We start from the raw sequence: 14,332 nt of genomic DNA, 5'->3' as shown, positions 1-14,332 counted from the left end.
TGGAGACGAGAAGGGGCAGCGCGGGCCTGGACTCGGAGCAGATCCACTACGTAATCCACCTGCGAAACCTTTTCGCGACTAGCGTGGAAACCCCGAAAACCACTTTAATTTCACGTCGGCGGCAGGCGTGAGGCGTGAACAAATCTCAAATTCTCAATGCATACCCAGCCAAGTGAAGGATAAGCAGCAATGGAGACACGCAACATGTACGATTGCTACAGGCCGCCGCCCACGGTGCCCACAGGGCCTAGGGGCTATCCCAACAAAAGGCCCCGGCGGGATCACTCGCCGCCACCACGCGGCCACGCCCGAGGGCCCCCAGTATTGGTACCCGTACGGCCACACTCGCCTCCATTACTGCAGGATTTCAAGTGAGATGATAGCCGTGATGTCGACGACGACCGTGATGCAACGCCGGCCCAGCCACCCTCTCTCGGTGGCTATCCTGTTCGACCGCCAGGGGCCGAAGAGCACAAGATTCGTGGTCAATATTGGGCCCGGCCAAAGCAGAAGCAAGCGACGCAGCAGGTGACGAGGACAGACAATCCCCCGACCTAGATCAGGCCTTCAACGATGCAGTGGATGGGATTTTTGTCCAGACGAATTCTCTCCTGTCCCTCGCCACCAACTCGGGTCAACCACAGAGCCAGGTTCTGCCACGTGTGGTTGCGAGTATCCAGGGAAACCTGTTCCGGTTACGGGAGGTCTATCGCGGTATGGTAGCTGCTGTGGATGGCTGCGAGGAAGAAATCAGCCAGCTTCACGCCAGGGAAAATCAACTGCAAAGGGCTCTTGATCACGAAAGAGCGGCGAATTGGAAAATAGATTGCGCAACGCAGCAGCTGAGGCAGCAGATCGATGCCCTGAGCAAGGAGGCGAAAGAACAAAGATCAAATTTTGACCGGATGAAACGCGAGATCGAGGAAAAACGCGCGACGATCGAAAGACAGAAGAGGAGCGGTCGAGACATGCATGCATGTGTGGCCAAGAAACAGGAAGAAATACAAAGGCTCCAGGCCCTTGTGAGAGAAAGGGACATCGAAAGAGAGAAATTAAGAGCCGAGCTGCAAAAGGTTATCCTGGGAAGGGACTCAACACAGTCACCAGCCAAGGAGCCCGCTTCTACCCAAAGCAAACCCGAGCCTGCCCCTGATCTGCGTTCTGGCGAGGGCGAACAAGTGACTCAAAGCCAAAGCCACCAAGCCCCTGTCCCGGAGCGGGATGTGGAAAGGGAAGAGGCAGCCGCTGAGATTAGCAGACTGCAGAGTCTTGTGCGGGAGAGAGACTCATTCTGCGAGGATGCCAAGGCTGAAAACGACCGGCTACACGGCCAGGTGAGAGAGAGGGAGGCCGATTTGGAAAAATACAGGGCCGAAACCGCGCGCCTAGTGACCCTCCTCAGGGATAAGGACGCGGAGCTCGAAAGACAGAGATCAGAAATCAGCAACCTGGAGAGCCTCATCCGAGAACATGAGGCCAGCAGCGGAAAAGAAAAGGCGGAGTTCATCCGCCTTCGGGATCTTTGCCAGCAGAAGCAGGCAGAAGCCGTAAGGCACGGTGCCGAGATCATCGGGCTCCGGAATCTGACCAAGGCGAGAGATGCCGAAGTTGAAACCCTGAGAGCCCAAATCCGCAGACAACAAGGCAGTATCCAACAATTGGAACGGGTACAACATGCGGCGGACTTGCCGGTTTCACCTGTTTCACCGCTGGAAGCAACGCAGCCGTTCTTAACGTTGAATGGGCAAACCATTCCGGAGCTATACGAGGACCCTGTCACGCGCCGGTCGTCTCAGACGCCATATATAGAGTCGGAAGCATTGGACCGAACAGCATTGGCGATTCCCAGTGTCACGCAGGCGGATGGAGTACAGGATCCGGCACGGCGTCTCGCACACCTGGGCGCTGGAGTAACGGATGTGCTATGCCGCGTTTATCAGATCGATGCACAGAAACCACGTAGCGATGTCCTTCTGAGCTTCGTGGAAAGGCTCGGGTCAGTCTCAGAAATACCACCCATCAACACGATTCCAGCGGCGGGGTACTGGGGGCTTAAGGAGTCCTGGACGCAATGCAAACCCGCTCCCGTCACATTATGACCGAGCCTCGAGGAGCGCTTCGCCGAGCTCTGCCTCCTCTTTCCAGATCGAGAAACGACCACCGAACAGTTTGAACATCTCGCCAACCTCATCACCTCACTTATCAAAGCCGAGCACGGCTCCTCCCCGCGTTCAGGCCTGGCCTTCCTCGAAGCCATGGCGACGCTGCGCCCCGCATCATCATCCCCGGCGGGAACCACCCTCGACACCAAGACGGCACTTCTCGCACTCATGATCTGCGAGCTCTGCCGGCTGTTCGAGTTCACCTTCCCCACCGCCGCTCCAGTGCGTTATTGGGATATTGGAAGTATCCTGGGATGTGAAGTCTACGAGGCGGCTGAGAAGCTGGCCATTGGCAAGCTGGCCTACGCGCTTCGCTCCCCCGACCGGTCCGGCACGGGACATAGCCAAACGCTGAAAGAACATTTGAAGGCTAACTGCCTGAATGAGTTCTGTGTGTTTTCAAAACAGACTGCTGATGGTGGTGCGCAAACGGAGATTGGCTTGCTCCATTGCGGCGAGGGCTCCGGGTGCTTCTTAATCATTGACTTTGGGGAGCGCAGTTTAGGCTTGTGGATTGTCGGCTGGCGTCAATGCAGCCCAATGCGGCCGAGCCTAGGAAGTTTGATTTGGTTGTGATGCGGGGGGAGGAGGAGGAGGAGCTGTTTAGGGTGGAGGTGGCGCCGAGAGATGTTGCTGCGTTTTGGTTGAGGTATGCCATGCCGGATATATGACGGCAGCACCTTTCACCGTTTTAAGGCAGTTGCACGTGAGGAGCATGTTGTCAAAGCACTACATGTATTCTACTGTTGGCGGTTTGCATGCTGTGTGCGGCTTAGCATTGGTTTTTTATCTTTTTTTACTTGCGAGCTTTGCGGCCCAAGTCATATATATAAGCATGGCTACGATAGACGCATCTTAGGGCGTCAGGTTCTCAGGGACATACATGAAAGTCATCTTTTCTACGAGGTTCTTGTACATAGAATGTGTACTCACCGATTGACCACACAAGGAAGTTTCATCTGGTAAGACTGCATTGGTATTGTTGAGAGTTGACATTGGCTAACAATCTGTAGTGGTTCAGACGTCGTTGTCATACAGAAGTGTTATATGCAGCTCGTCTTTCTCATCGATTGTTATATTAACGAATGGCTCCGAGTCTGATTCAACCTCGTCTGTCTCCGGTATCGGTTGAAGGGTGGTTTTCCACGGGCTGGGCTCTTGATTGCTGCTCTGGATCTCCGGGATGCGTTGGTCAATACTATCCGAGTCACTGATCAAAGTCCGTTAGCGAGCAATCTTGGGGGCAGTGAAAACTGGACGAGAACATCAATATGACTCACTCTTTGTCGTCCTCGGACGTGCTCTCTTCACCATCGGCCACTTCGGCGGCGTCGACGACAGAGAGCTGCTCAGTGGTATGGGCAGAGAGCTGTTCAGGGGCAGGAGCCACCACATCTTGCTCTGCGTCAGTGGCTTCCCCTTCACTTGGCAACGGCATGTTTGTCTGTGGCAGCCGATCAGCAGCAACGATCAGATCATACAAACAATCCAGCGAGCTCCACGATCCCGTCTGCTTCCCTTTCTGCGTTCTGGTATCAGTCGGCATGCCCTCCGAGTGACGGTCCGAGCCCACCTGAAGCCATCTCTCCGCCTCATCCACCACATTCGCCGACGCGAGGATATGCCAGATATCGATAAACTCTGGCTGCAACTCCACCCCATACTCAGCCAGCATCTCCCTCAGCAACCTCCCGCTCGACAAACCCTTGCGCCAGGTAACCGTCGGCGGCAGTCCGCGAGTCGGAAGTCCAGGCTCGATTGGGTTCTGTGCCTCCCACACTGTGGTTCTACGCAGCGGGTCGGAGACTGGGACAAGCAGTTTGGAGGCTTGCTCTGCGGGCAGTTGCCAGGGGAGGTTGCGGAGCAGGAAGTTGCGGAGGGTGTGGATGTAGCTTATCGCGGCGATGTCGAGCATTTCGGTTAGTTCGTCCTCTCGTGCAGGGTGTGGGTGCGGGTGGGAGGTGAAATCGACCTTGGCGGCGTCGACGAGCATGGCGACGGCTGTGCGCATCAGTGAGGCGTGGGGTTTCACACGGGACTTCCATTGTCGGAGGAGCTGTTTGCGCATGGTCTCGTCTTCAACCTCACGACCACCCGGGAGCTGAATCTCAGGCTTGCCCGGCAACTCCTGATTGACCACGGCAAACAACGGATTGCACCCCGCCGAGATCAGCCCCTCAGCCATGTGGTGCTCAAACGGCTGGACGCCCTTTCTGAGCAGCATGGTCATCACATTGACATGCAGTCCCTCAGCAGCCATGGACATGGGCGTGGCAAGCCTCCCCTTATACATGACGAGGGAGTTCCAGAGCTTCCGGTCAATCTTGTTCAGAAGCACCCGGATGATCTCGGGCTGGCGCATCCGAATCCTGCAGTTCGCTAGCACGAAAGGCATGAAATCTGTGTCAGGCGGCAGCAAGTCGGCAAGCTGCATCACGGCACCCGGCGACCAGGCCCGCGAGAGGAGAGTCCCGTACAGACCGTCCGCTTTGGCATTCGCTGCCCGGTTCCCTGGCTTCAACGAGTCCAGGAGCAATAAGCACTCAATCCGTGGCTCGATGTCGGGGTCTGTACTAATCGCCAGGTCCCTCGCTCGCTCATACAACTTCTTCTCATCAAACTTAAACGGAATCCCCGGCTTGGCCGTCCAGTCCATCAGGAATTTCAGACACTCAGCAGCCCCGGAGCGGATGCACAGGTTCATAAGCAATTCAATACCATGTCCTCCCTGTGCCCAGAGCATGCGGCCGTTGCGGGTGGTCTTGTCGCGGGCAAAGTTGCCCAGTTGCATGAGGAATGTCAGGAGTTCGGCGTCGTCGGTGAGAATGGCCTCGTGGATTACGCTGTTTGGCTGAGCAAACCCGACATTTCTGACATTCTGCCGCTCGTCGTCCATGAACCATTTGTAGTAGAGGGCTGGGTTGTCTCGCTTGAACTGGGCTTTGTAATCCGAGTCATCATGAAGGTCTGGCTTGCCGCGGTATGTGAGACGCAACAGTCTCATTTTGTCCATCGCGTTGGCTGGCTTGGGAGTGCTGCCCATGGTGTTGGTGTTGTGATACGGATGACTACAGTCTACAGGTACTGTACAGTTGGCAATTGTGTCCGAGGGATCGAGGCTGGGAGGTTGGTGAAGTTTGTTTCGAGCTTCGTACTTGACATTCCAATGCGAGGCGGAACTTATATAGAGCACTTGACTGATGCATCTAGTTGATCATTTGCTTCTTTGCAAGACACTGTCCAGACATATTCACCTTGGTCTGCAACTGGCTATGGAAGCGGGTAAGCAGATGAACGCATTGGACCAGAGCCGTCTTTGTCCAACAACATGTTCTAATACCTATCACATCTTTGTCGCTGCGTACAGCACTCCATTGTCGTGCCTGACTCTTCTGAAAGAAGAAACAAGAAGCTCGCTAAACATTCTGACCACGATATCTCCCAGTATCAACAACATCAGCAGCATCTGTACCAAAATACCACTTGATCAGCCTACTCAGGCTTCCCCCCACGGAGCAACGCCGCTCCAAGCTGCACCGGCTGCTCCAGAATAACAGAAGGCCCAGCAACGACCGACTCCTTGGTAGGCGCGCCCGCCTTGTTGGCAATCAAGGCCACAATAGCACCACGAGTTTCAAAGTTCTTGGGAATCTTAACCCAAATATCCTTCTCGGGCCAGCCGTACGTGTTGAGGGGCATGCTGACATTCGTCAAGCCATGGCAAAAGACAGCATAGTAATGCGTGTACTTCTCAAAGACAGGCTGGTTGGTCGGGTCGGGAAAGGCCAGTTTAATCCTGGCTCCCGGCGCCAGGCTCTTGGTATCCGGCGCGGCCGACAGCGCGGGCAGACGCTGGCGCGGATACGGGTACTCCGGATTCTCGGGCGGGCAGCTCCCCGGGACGATGAGGTTGTTGGTGCTGTCGAGGATCTGGTTGGCGTAGGGGAATGCCGTGTCCGACGGCCCCGCCAGCGGGTTCGTCTTCCAGAGGTCCATCAGTGCCCACGCCTCGTGGCGGGCCTCTGTCTCGGAAACGGCAAGCATGGCGCCCATGTTGGAGGTGTCCTTGGTCTGCTGCACCAGGCCGGACAAGAACACCATGCTGGAGATCTCGAGAACCGTGAGGAAGGCCAGGTACCCGAGCGGGTCGGTCAGTGGGAACATGTACTTGCAGGGGCCGGGCTTGATGGAGGTGGGCGAGATTTTGTTTTGGAAGATGCGGAGATGGCCGGCTTCGTTGTTGCGGATCTCCATGAGGCGGCGGCGCGTCGTGTTTGGCATGCCGACTTTGACAAAGTCTTCGTCGCTGAAGGTCTCGATGCCTTGCTGGTAGAACTCAAAGATGACCCACTCGGCCGCCAGCAGGTTTTGCCAGACATAGTCGTCCTCGCCAGGCGGTCCCTCCTTGGTCGGGAAGATGGGATCGGTGATGTTGCCGGGGAAGGGCCTGTCCTCGCCCCAGTAGGAGCTGTAGTGATCTGACTGGCCGGGCCTGGCGCCGTAGTTCGGGTCTGCTAACTTCTGCGCCTCGCCCGAGTAGCGGGAGGGTACTTTTATGGATGGGGCCGACATCACGAGGGACGTGGACATTTGAATGACGGAGAGAGCGAGCGAGGCTATTCTTCCGGCCATGGCTGCAGTGACGGGTCTTGGTGTTGTGGACTAGATGCTAGTACGTGGTTCGGTCGAGATTGGCGGTCGACCGACAATGGGTGAGTGCGTGAATGGTGACAGTGACGAAAAATTGGCATAGAAACCGGCAAGAAGTGCTGCCAGATCCTCCGTCGCTGTTTCCCGGGTTTCAGCGGCTGCTTAAATACCAGGACAACGGGCAAGAACGCCCAGCATACGTCGATGGTCAAACGCACTCTTGCTTTGTTTACATCTTGCCCGTAATCAGACTTCCTCACCAGTGTTTCTTCCCTGGATAGAGCCCGTGCATGGTCGAGGCAAGGGATACCAATGTTTTGGTTGCGGTCCCGCCGGGTTGTTACCATTGCTTTGGCCCACGTTTGATGCCCTAGCGTAGGTTATGATCCCCCTATCGATTCAGGGGCAGGCGCTCGCTCCAAATGACGGGCGGCACCATCGAGTCGCATCGACCACCTGAACAAAACAAACTCTCTGAATAAGGCACATAGCTACTTGCACGATTAGATGGGCGGCTTAGGTGGTTTCCAGGTGCAAGAGTCGTTCCTGCCCTAGCGAAGCCAGCCTCCAGGCACGCACTTGCCGTCCGAGCCCTTGCCACAGCGGGACCGAGTACTCCTGGTTCCTGCCTGTCAAGAATCAACCTCCACATGTCACCGCACACCGTCCGCGACGGTTCCATTAGTTCCCCAACCATCTTCACTCATTACCGAGCATAGCTACTTAAATTTTTCGAGGCTTATCCGGTTCCTTGACCCCTTCGTTTCGAGTTTCTTGTGTAGCCAATGCTCATCGATTCGATCCAGGAACAGTGATCTGACTTCCCTCGGCTACCCATCCTCGAATCATGTTTCTCTTGCCCGTGACCGCAGGCGCCGCCCTGTTTTACTTGTTCGTTATCTACCCATGGTCGAGGCGAGCCGCTAAAAAGGCTATTGAGAGGGAAGCCGCTCGTCGAGGATGCGCTCCTCTTCCCGTCTTGCGCAGAAAAGGCTTCCTCGGGTTCGGCTGGTTCGTCGAGAGCATTAGGGCAACAAAGGACGACTGGGGCCCTCAGTATGTCGCCCAGACCACGGATGCCGAGATGGGCAAGGACGTGCACACCTTTTATGTGCCCATCTTCGACTTCGAGGTCATGATGACCCGCGACCCGGCCAACGTGCAAGCAGTACTCGCTACCGAGTCGCAGGACTGGGACATTGGCGAGTACCGAACGGCCAGCTGGGCGCCCATGTTCGGCGACGGCGTCTTCACGGCGCGCGGCGAACACTGGAAGCATTCGCGCGCCCTCGTCCGCCCGCAGTTCAGCATGGACCAGATCAACGACCTCGACCTGATTGAGCGCCATGTTCAGGAGCTGTTTGCGGCGATCGACAGACGCTACAGTCCATGCGCCGGTGCCGGTCTCGACGCTGGCTGGACGCCCAAATTCGACCTGCTGCCCCTGTTCTACAACCTCACCCTCGACATCACGACCGAACTGATCTACGGCTACTCGGTGCACTCGCAGAACCCGTCCCAGCGGCTCGAGCTCCCCGTGATTCCGGGCTACGACGCGCCGGACCGCGAGAACATCGGCATGCACATGGACGGCGGGAAGCTGTGGATCGAGACGCGCGGCGCGTTTGGGCGGTTCCGCTGGCTGCTTCCGACGCGAAAGTTCTACGCCCACTGCGCCGCCATCCACAAGTATGCCGATTGGTTTGTGCAGCTCCGCCTCAGCCGCGGGGACAAGTACCTGGATGGTCTCCAGTCCGAGGCCGGGCAACCCTCCAAGGACCGCTTTGTCCTTCTGCACGAACTCGCCAAGGCTACCAAGGACCCTGTCGAGCTGCGCAGCCAGACGCTCAACATCCTGACGGCGGGCCGCGACACGACGGCCTCGCTGCTGGGGTGGGTCTTTTACTTCTTGGCGCGGCATCCGGGCGTGCTGGCTAAGCTGCGGAATGAAGTCGTGCAGCAGTTTGGTCCCTTCAGGCAGTCCGGGCCGACGGGGATTGAGTTCAGAGTTCTCCGGGATTCGGTGCCGTATCTCTATGCCGTCATCAATGAGGCGCTCCGCATGGCCCCTGTGGTGCCCCTGAACGAACGCGTTGCTCTTCGCGACACGGTTCTGCCTCGCGGTGGGGGTCCGAACCGCGACAAGCCTGTGTTCGTTCCCAAGGGGACCCAGGTCCTGATCCCGACCTTTGCCATGTTAAGGCGAGAGGATCTGTGGGGACCGGATGTAGAGCAGTTTAGACCGGAGAGGTGGGTTGAAGATGGCGGGCGGAAGTTTGGGTTTGAGTTCATCCCATTTGGCGGAGGAGCCCGCCAGTGTCTAGGACGTGAGTGATCCTTGACGGACTAACTCTGTGATAATGGTACTGGCTGACATGTGTCTAGAGCATTTTGCACGCATCAAGGCAGCGTATGTCATTGTTCGGCTGTTGCAGCGGTACGACCGGGTTGAGAACCTGGAGTGGCCGAAGGACGCGCCCATGAAGTTCCACCACACGATTGAGAACAGGAGCGCGACGGGGGTTCAGATCAGGCTGCACGAGGCTTCGTTTCCGGACGGGTCGGTTTAGCGATGGGATGAAGGCAGTTGGGTCTTTGAACTAGATGAGCGGTAGCATCAAATCACGATGACAGCGATTTTGGCCAAATGATGCAGTCGTTCCCGACGAGCAGTGGAAGTCGAGGTTGAGTTCAGTGATTTGCGGAGGCGTCAGTGGCTTCGTTCAGCGCTTGCCCCGGCTTTCGTAATAGGTTTAGTGCACTGTTCCATTAGCGATGGAGCTAGTCCTTGAAGGGAGGACATTGGACAAGGCAGCAGAGAATCTTGGGGGGTTTTCTCCCAATTTCTTCCCTGTTTTCCTTCAAATCCACGCGTGAATCCGATTTCTCCCGTCCTTCACACTAAACTATGCATCCTACTATTCCAACGGGTCTTTGGCCCAAACCGGCCTCAGCAACCCGCCGTGGATAACGGGGTCGGGGTCACTGAACTCCTGAACCGGCGTCTCATGCTTCAGCTACAGCGCCGAGCACAATCATTTTAGTCTCGATTAGCATCCGTGCCTCAACATTGTTTACGGACAGGGAATCGGTTGCATAGCCAACGGAGACTACTGAGAGCCTCGGTTTAGCCTTGTTGACGTATCAACCCGCCTGAGCCACTGCATGTGAGGGTTTCGCTGCTCACAACTGCCCAGCACCCGATCCGAGCCGACCAATCTTGCTCCCCGACTTGCACACCCATTTTCGCTCCTTTGACTCCCATGCATGCGCACCATGCTGATCCGAGTCGGCACCAACAAGACGCTCAAGGGCCACAAGCTCTTGATGGTCACTCCCTGGGAACGACCCAACGACTTTATCGAAAAGCTTTCTGCAAAGTTCCCCGACCTGGAGGTCCGGTTTCATCAGCTGCCGGATATCGACTTTGAGCCCGTGGATCCGCTGCCGGCGGAAGAATGGAAGGATGTCACGCTCGCGTTTACGTTCAAGGCCCTGCCCAAGCCCGACGAGGCGCCCAAGCTGGAGTATGTCCAGCTCATGTCGGCGGGGGCCAACCATGTGCTGCATGAGCCGGTTTTTAAGGATACGGATGTTACGTTTTGCACGGCTAATGGGGTTCATGGGTGAGTGACATTTGACTCTTGACGCGGCGCTGGAAGTGGCTTGGTTGGGGACGAGAGGGATGATGGGACGGTAAGTTGACTGACGCTTCATGCAGCCCGCAAATATCGGAATGGATTATCAGCACGTATCTCGCATTCGAGCACCGATGTAAGAATGCCCCCGTGCATGTGGCCATCGCGGCGCAGCTAACTGCTCCTCGTCAGTTGCCGAGTACCTCGGATATCAACAGCAAGGCCGCTGGGACAGGGGCGAGCTGATGACCATCGAGGACGCCGCCAGCAAGACAATGTACGTCCCTTCTCCTCTAACCCCCTTAGCCATCCTCCTCCATTTCAGATCCTAACCTAACATGCTGGCAGCGGCATCCTCGGCTACGGCAGCATAGGCCGCCAAACCGCGCGTCTCGCCAAAGCCCTCGGCATGCGGGTACACGCTTACACCCTGCACCCGCGTCCAACACCTGCCTCACGACGCGACACGTCATGGTCACCACCCGGTATGGGCGACCCTGAGGGCGAATTCCCAAGCGAATGGTTCTCGGGCGGGTCCACAGCCGACCTGCACCGGTTTCTGTCATCTGGCCTTGATTTGCTGGTAGTCGCCACCCCGCTGACGGACCGGACCACTCACCTTTTGGGGAAGGCCGAGTTCGAGGTCCTAGCTCGTGCGGCGAACCGTCCTGAAGGGAAGGGAAGAAAAGGGGGGACGTTTGTCTCGAATATTGCGCGCGGTGCGGTGGTGGATACCGAGGCGCTGATTGAGGCGTTGAATGGGGAATTGATTAGGGGCGCTGCGATTGATGTGACTGATCCTGAGCCGCTGCCGGATGGACACCCGCTGTGGAGCGCGAAGAATGTCATTGTCACGCCGCATGTCTCGGGCGCGTCGGTCAGTTATTATGACAGGGTGCTGGCGGTGTTGGAGGTTAATCTGGAGAGGTTGAGCGAGGGCGGGGAGTTGGTGAATGTGGTTGATAAGAAGAGCGGGTATTGAGGTTGGATGGGTGAAATGGGTGTTTTGGTTACGGTTTTGGTCAATGTGGGTTACCTGGCGAAGTATGAGGTGATGAAGTACAGTATCAGTAAGATCTAGTTGTGGCAGGCATATATAGCAGTACTTGAGTTGATTCGGTTCTCCATTGCCTGAGGCAATTTGCCGGTATGCCATCTAGGCAGCGGTTAGAACTGACTGGGCGGGCAGCCATACCCATCACTTACGACTGTAAGGACGAGTACGAGATTGCAATAGACTCATGTCCCTTGCAAAGGCCTCGACTGGTTCTGCAATGCTTCAAGTCCAAGAGAATCGCGATCCCCCTCAGTCCTCCATAATAGTAGCATAGCTAAACATCCACAGCGTTCAGGGGGACGCAAGGCTGGCGTACCTAAGGTAGCACAGATGTAAGGCCAGCCGCACTGAGGCCGCCTGGGAGAGCATAAACTGGCCATCGGATACCGTCTCAGCTGAATGGTGACAAATAGGTCACACATCCATCCTTCGAGTGGTTGGTGACCTCATCAGTGCAAAGCCACACAAGGCTGAAAGCCTCAGGGGGATGGCGTTGGGGCAGTGCTCGCTGCGTGTCATTCAGAGTTTTTATCCGCTGCACCCAACCTCCGTTCCATTTCCCTGGAGCCATCATACAACTTTCTAGTTGTTCTTTGAAGTGTGTCACTACTATCATTCGGCCAGAGCGCACCCCTGCATGTGAGTGCCAGGCCACATCATCCCCCCTGAACCCCTTGCGGGCTAATTCAGCCTTGTGTGGCGAACAATGTTCAGCTCAGGACCTGACAGCTCGTTCAATAGTGGTCGCCATATATCTCTGGGATTCCCAGCCCACGAGGCCTGTTTATAAGCCGTCCATGTGGCGCTCCTGGCCCGAGGAGATGACGTACTTATCGGCATGGAGATGGCCCCAGGCTTCTCTCTTGATCTCCCACCTTCCTTCACGGACAACACGAAAGGAACTCAAAATTCTCAACATTCCAACTAACACGTTCTTCACCTCGGTGAATCCCGCACCTGACGCGATGACTGACGAGGCAGCCCGCCAGCCAGTTCGCTGATGACTCGACCGCCTACACCATCCTAGGACCGAGCCAGGGCTCAATCTTTTCCATCCTTAAGCCTATAAGTAACTGATATTCAACTAGCTACCCCATTGTCGTCCGATCCTCAACTTTAACCCCAGCAACGTGAACACAGTCAAATTGTCCATCAAAACCCGCCGGCGATCACCCCCTGAGCAACGACTGAGGAACCAAACCAGAGCACCCCCACCACCAGCAGCTCAACCAAGCCGCAAACCAAAAACCAGACAATGTGCACAACCTACGCAGACTACTGGCGCTGCGGCCACATCCGCCGCCATCGCCTCGTCATCTGCAGCCGCACCCACGCGCATTACCTGCGGCGCGAGCTCGGCAAGACCTATGCCATCGACTGCAGTGCCTGCCACTGGCGGGATCTGAACATGAGCGAGGTCGATTACCTGGCGGAGCGTGACTCGGACTACTCCTATTGTGGTCGGGTGCGTTATCGGGTGCTTTAGTCCAGACTCCAGACTAGATGGTTGGGTTGGCGTTTAGTGTTATACGTGTGTTATTGTGTCATCAATGGTTACTGGTACTAAAGGCTTGGGTCGAAAGGCTTTGTTTGGGTTGGGCTTATTAGATTAGTATCTGCTTGTCATTTACTTGGTTTGTATGCGTTTGTATATCGGTTCGGCATGAATGGTATACTAGCACTACTGGCAGACCAGACATACGTGATCTCTTCACTGTTTCATGAGCAAGTCTCCGTAGCAGCATGTACATCTAACGCAGTTAATTCCAGACGAGTGATAAAACTGTTCAAAGTTGCAGCATGCTGGTTCACCCCTGACTCGGGCGTAACGGACTACTCCTGCTCCTTTTGCTCGCCTGGCGGCTTGCCATTGCCCCTGGGACTCCAACGTCACGAAAATCCCAAGTAGAACTCCGTTGCGAATCTCCATTTGCCCAACGCATCCATACACCCATCTTCCTACCCCCTGACGTGGTGCTGTCGTGTGCTATGCGGAACAAGTTCTTTCCCTTGAACTCCAGCACCGGCTCTTTCAAAAGGTCACCAATCCCTGTAGCAGTTTGCCTGTTGCGCCTCTCGTCTATGCATTCCCGGATTACCGTCCAGCTTGTAACGAAGAATATCACGGCCGTCCAGAGACCCTGTAGCGGCAGAAGGGTAGCGGTCGCTGCCTTCACTGCGAAGGATGAGTCTTCTAACCTCAGCTCCTGGATGTGTTGGATGGTGCCAGGGAGCCAGGTAATCGTGACTGATATCGCAAACAAAAGTCCGGTATGCAGTTGTGCTCGGTTGGCGGAGTCTGGAGTTATGAATGGTATTGCTAGCTCCTTTTCCGAAATGCTCTCAGCGCAAGGCGGCAACGGGGCTGGCCGTGGACATCGTCCAAAGTTGCCCAGCCATGTCGATCTATGACTCAGGGGTGTGGCTGTGTATGTCGGCATAGGGGGTGCAATGCAGCCTGGCAGCTCGAAAGGCATGTCATGTGCCGGAGATGACAGCGTCCAGTCACTGAGGGATAGATACGACTTCATAATGACCGTTAGCTACCCATAAGCAATGTGCACGGTCCTGTAGTTGGCTATCACTCACTCTGCGGGCCATGGCAGGGCTACCGGCCGCTCCCAGTTTATGATTTTCCGTTTGTCCCTCACTACTACCTCGGATAATAGTCTGAACCGCGATGGCACAGTAAATCAGGACTGAGACGAGGATGAAAGCCCAGGCTGGTATGTAGCAGCCATACAGTCTCAAGCTTTGCCACTCTCTACTGATCCAACACCATGTCTGGACGAAAGGGGTTGGTTAGCCGGGTACAACACCAGATA

At 56.0% G+C, this 14,332-nt stretch overlaps 7 protein-coding genes across 7 annotated transcripts in view; 4 read left to right on the top strand and 3 right to left on the bottom strand.

Annotated features, from left to right (window-relative positions):
• Positions 1 to 189: 189 nt before the first annotated feature.
• Positions 190 to 2,738, top strand: N656DRAFT_798014 (uncharacterized protein; the record flags this gene model as incomplete). The annotated part of the gene is made up of 3 exons (XM_064817707.1): positions 190 to 371; positions 461 to 2,041; positions 2,105 to 2,738. 3 exons carry the CDS (start codon positions 190 to 192, stop codon positions 2,736 to 2,738), a joined length of 2,397 nt encoding a protein of 798 aa, XP_064670398.1.
• Positions 2,739 to 3,350: 612 nt separating this feature from the next.
• Positions 3,351 to 5,429, bottom strand: N656DRAFT_77840 (uncharacterized protein). Its single transcript, XM_064815000.1, has one exon. The coding sequence runs from the start codon at positions 5,203 to 5,205 to the stop codon at positions 3,439 to 3,441; it is 1,767 nt and encodes a 588-aa protein (XP_064670397.1). The 5' UTR covers positions 5,206 to 5,429; the 3' UTR covers positions 3,351 to 3,438.
• Positions 5,430 to 5,654: 225 nt separating this feature from the next.
• Positions 5,655 to 6,794, bottom strand: N656DRAFT_709222 (uncharacterized protein; the record flags this gene model as incomplete). The annotated part of the gene is made up of 1 exon (XM_064811574.1): positions 5,655 to 6,794. The coding sequence occupies one exon, from the start codon at positions 6,792 to 6,794 to the stop codon at positions 5,655 to 5,657; it is 1,140 nt and encodes a 379-aa protein (XP_064670396.1).
• Positions 6,795 to 7,124: 330 nt separating this feature from the next.
• On the top strand, positions 7,125 to 9,382 carry N656DRAFT_789453 (cytochrome P450; the record flags this gene model as incomplete). Its single annotated transcript, XM_064816792.1, has 3 exons — positions 7,125 to 7,172; positions 7,744 to 9,139; positions 9,198 to 9,382. 3 exons carry the CDS (start codon positions 7,125 to 7,127, stop codon positions 9,380 to 9,382), a joined length of 1,629 nt encoding a protein of 542 aa, XP_064670395.1.
• A 273-nt stretch (positions 9,383 to 9,655) lies between these two features.
• On the top strand, positions 9,656 to 11,577 carry N656DRAFT_779055 (uncharacterized protein). Its single transcript, XM_064815121.1, has 4 exons — positions 9,656 to 10,438; positions 10,534 to 10,586; positions 10,643 to 10,727; positions 10,799 to 11,577. Exons 1-4 carry the CDS (start codon positions 10,089 to 10,091, stop codon positions 11,430 to 11,432), a joined length of 1,122 nt encoding a protein of 373 aa, XP_064670394.1. The 5' UTR covers positions 9,656 to 10,088; the 3' UTR covers positions 11,433 to 11,577.
• Positions 11,578 to 12,467: 890 nt separating this feature from the next.
• N656DRAFT_779054 (uncharacterized protein) lies at positions 12,468 to 13,320 on the top strand. Its single transcript, XM_064815120.1, has one exon. The coding sequence runs from the start codon at positions 12,763 to 12,765 to the stop codon at positions 12,991 to 12,993; it is 231 nt and encodes a 76-aa protein (XP_064670393.1). The 5' UTR covers positions 12,468 to 12,762; the 3' UTR covers positions 12,994 to 13,320.
• Positions 13,321 to 13,597: 277 nt separating this feature from the next.
• Positions 13,598 to 14,332, bottom strand: part of N656DRAFT_675842 (uncharacterized protein) — a gene marked incomplete at both ends in the record, with an annotated part of 1,287 nt that continues 552 nt past the window's right edge. Inside the window, 2 exons of the mRNA XM_064810478.1 lie at positions 13,598 to 14,032; positions 14,097 to 14,291. Of these exons, the coding sequence (XP_064670392.1) occupies positions 13,598 to 14,032; positions 14,097 to 14,291 (630 nt within the window). The remainder of the gene's footprint in view (positions 14,033 to 14,096; positions 14,292 to 14,332) is intronic.

Source organism: Canariomyces notabilis, assembly GCF_033297395.1.
Source record: "Canariomyces notabilis strain CBS 508.74 unplaced genomic scaffold N656scaffold_10, whole genome shotgun sequence".
Taxonomy (NCBI): domain Eukaryota; kingdom Fungi; phylum Ascomycota; class Sordariomycetes; order Sordariales; family Chaetomiaceae; genus Canariomyces; species Canariomyces notabilis.
This window is presented reverse-complemented; position numbering and strand designations above follow the sequence as displayed.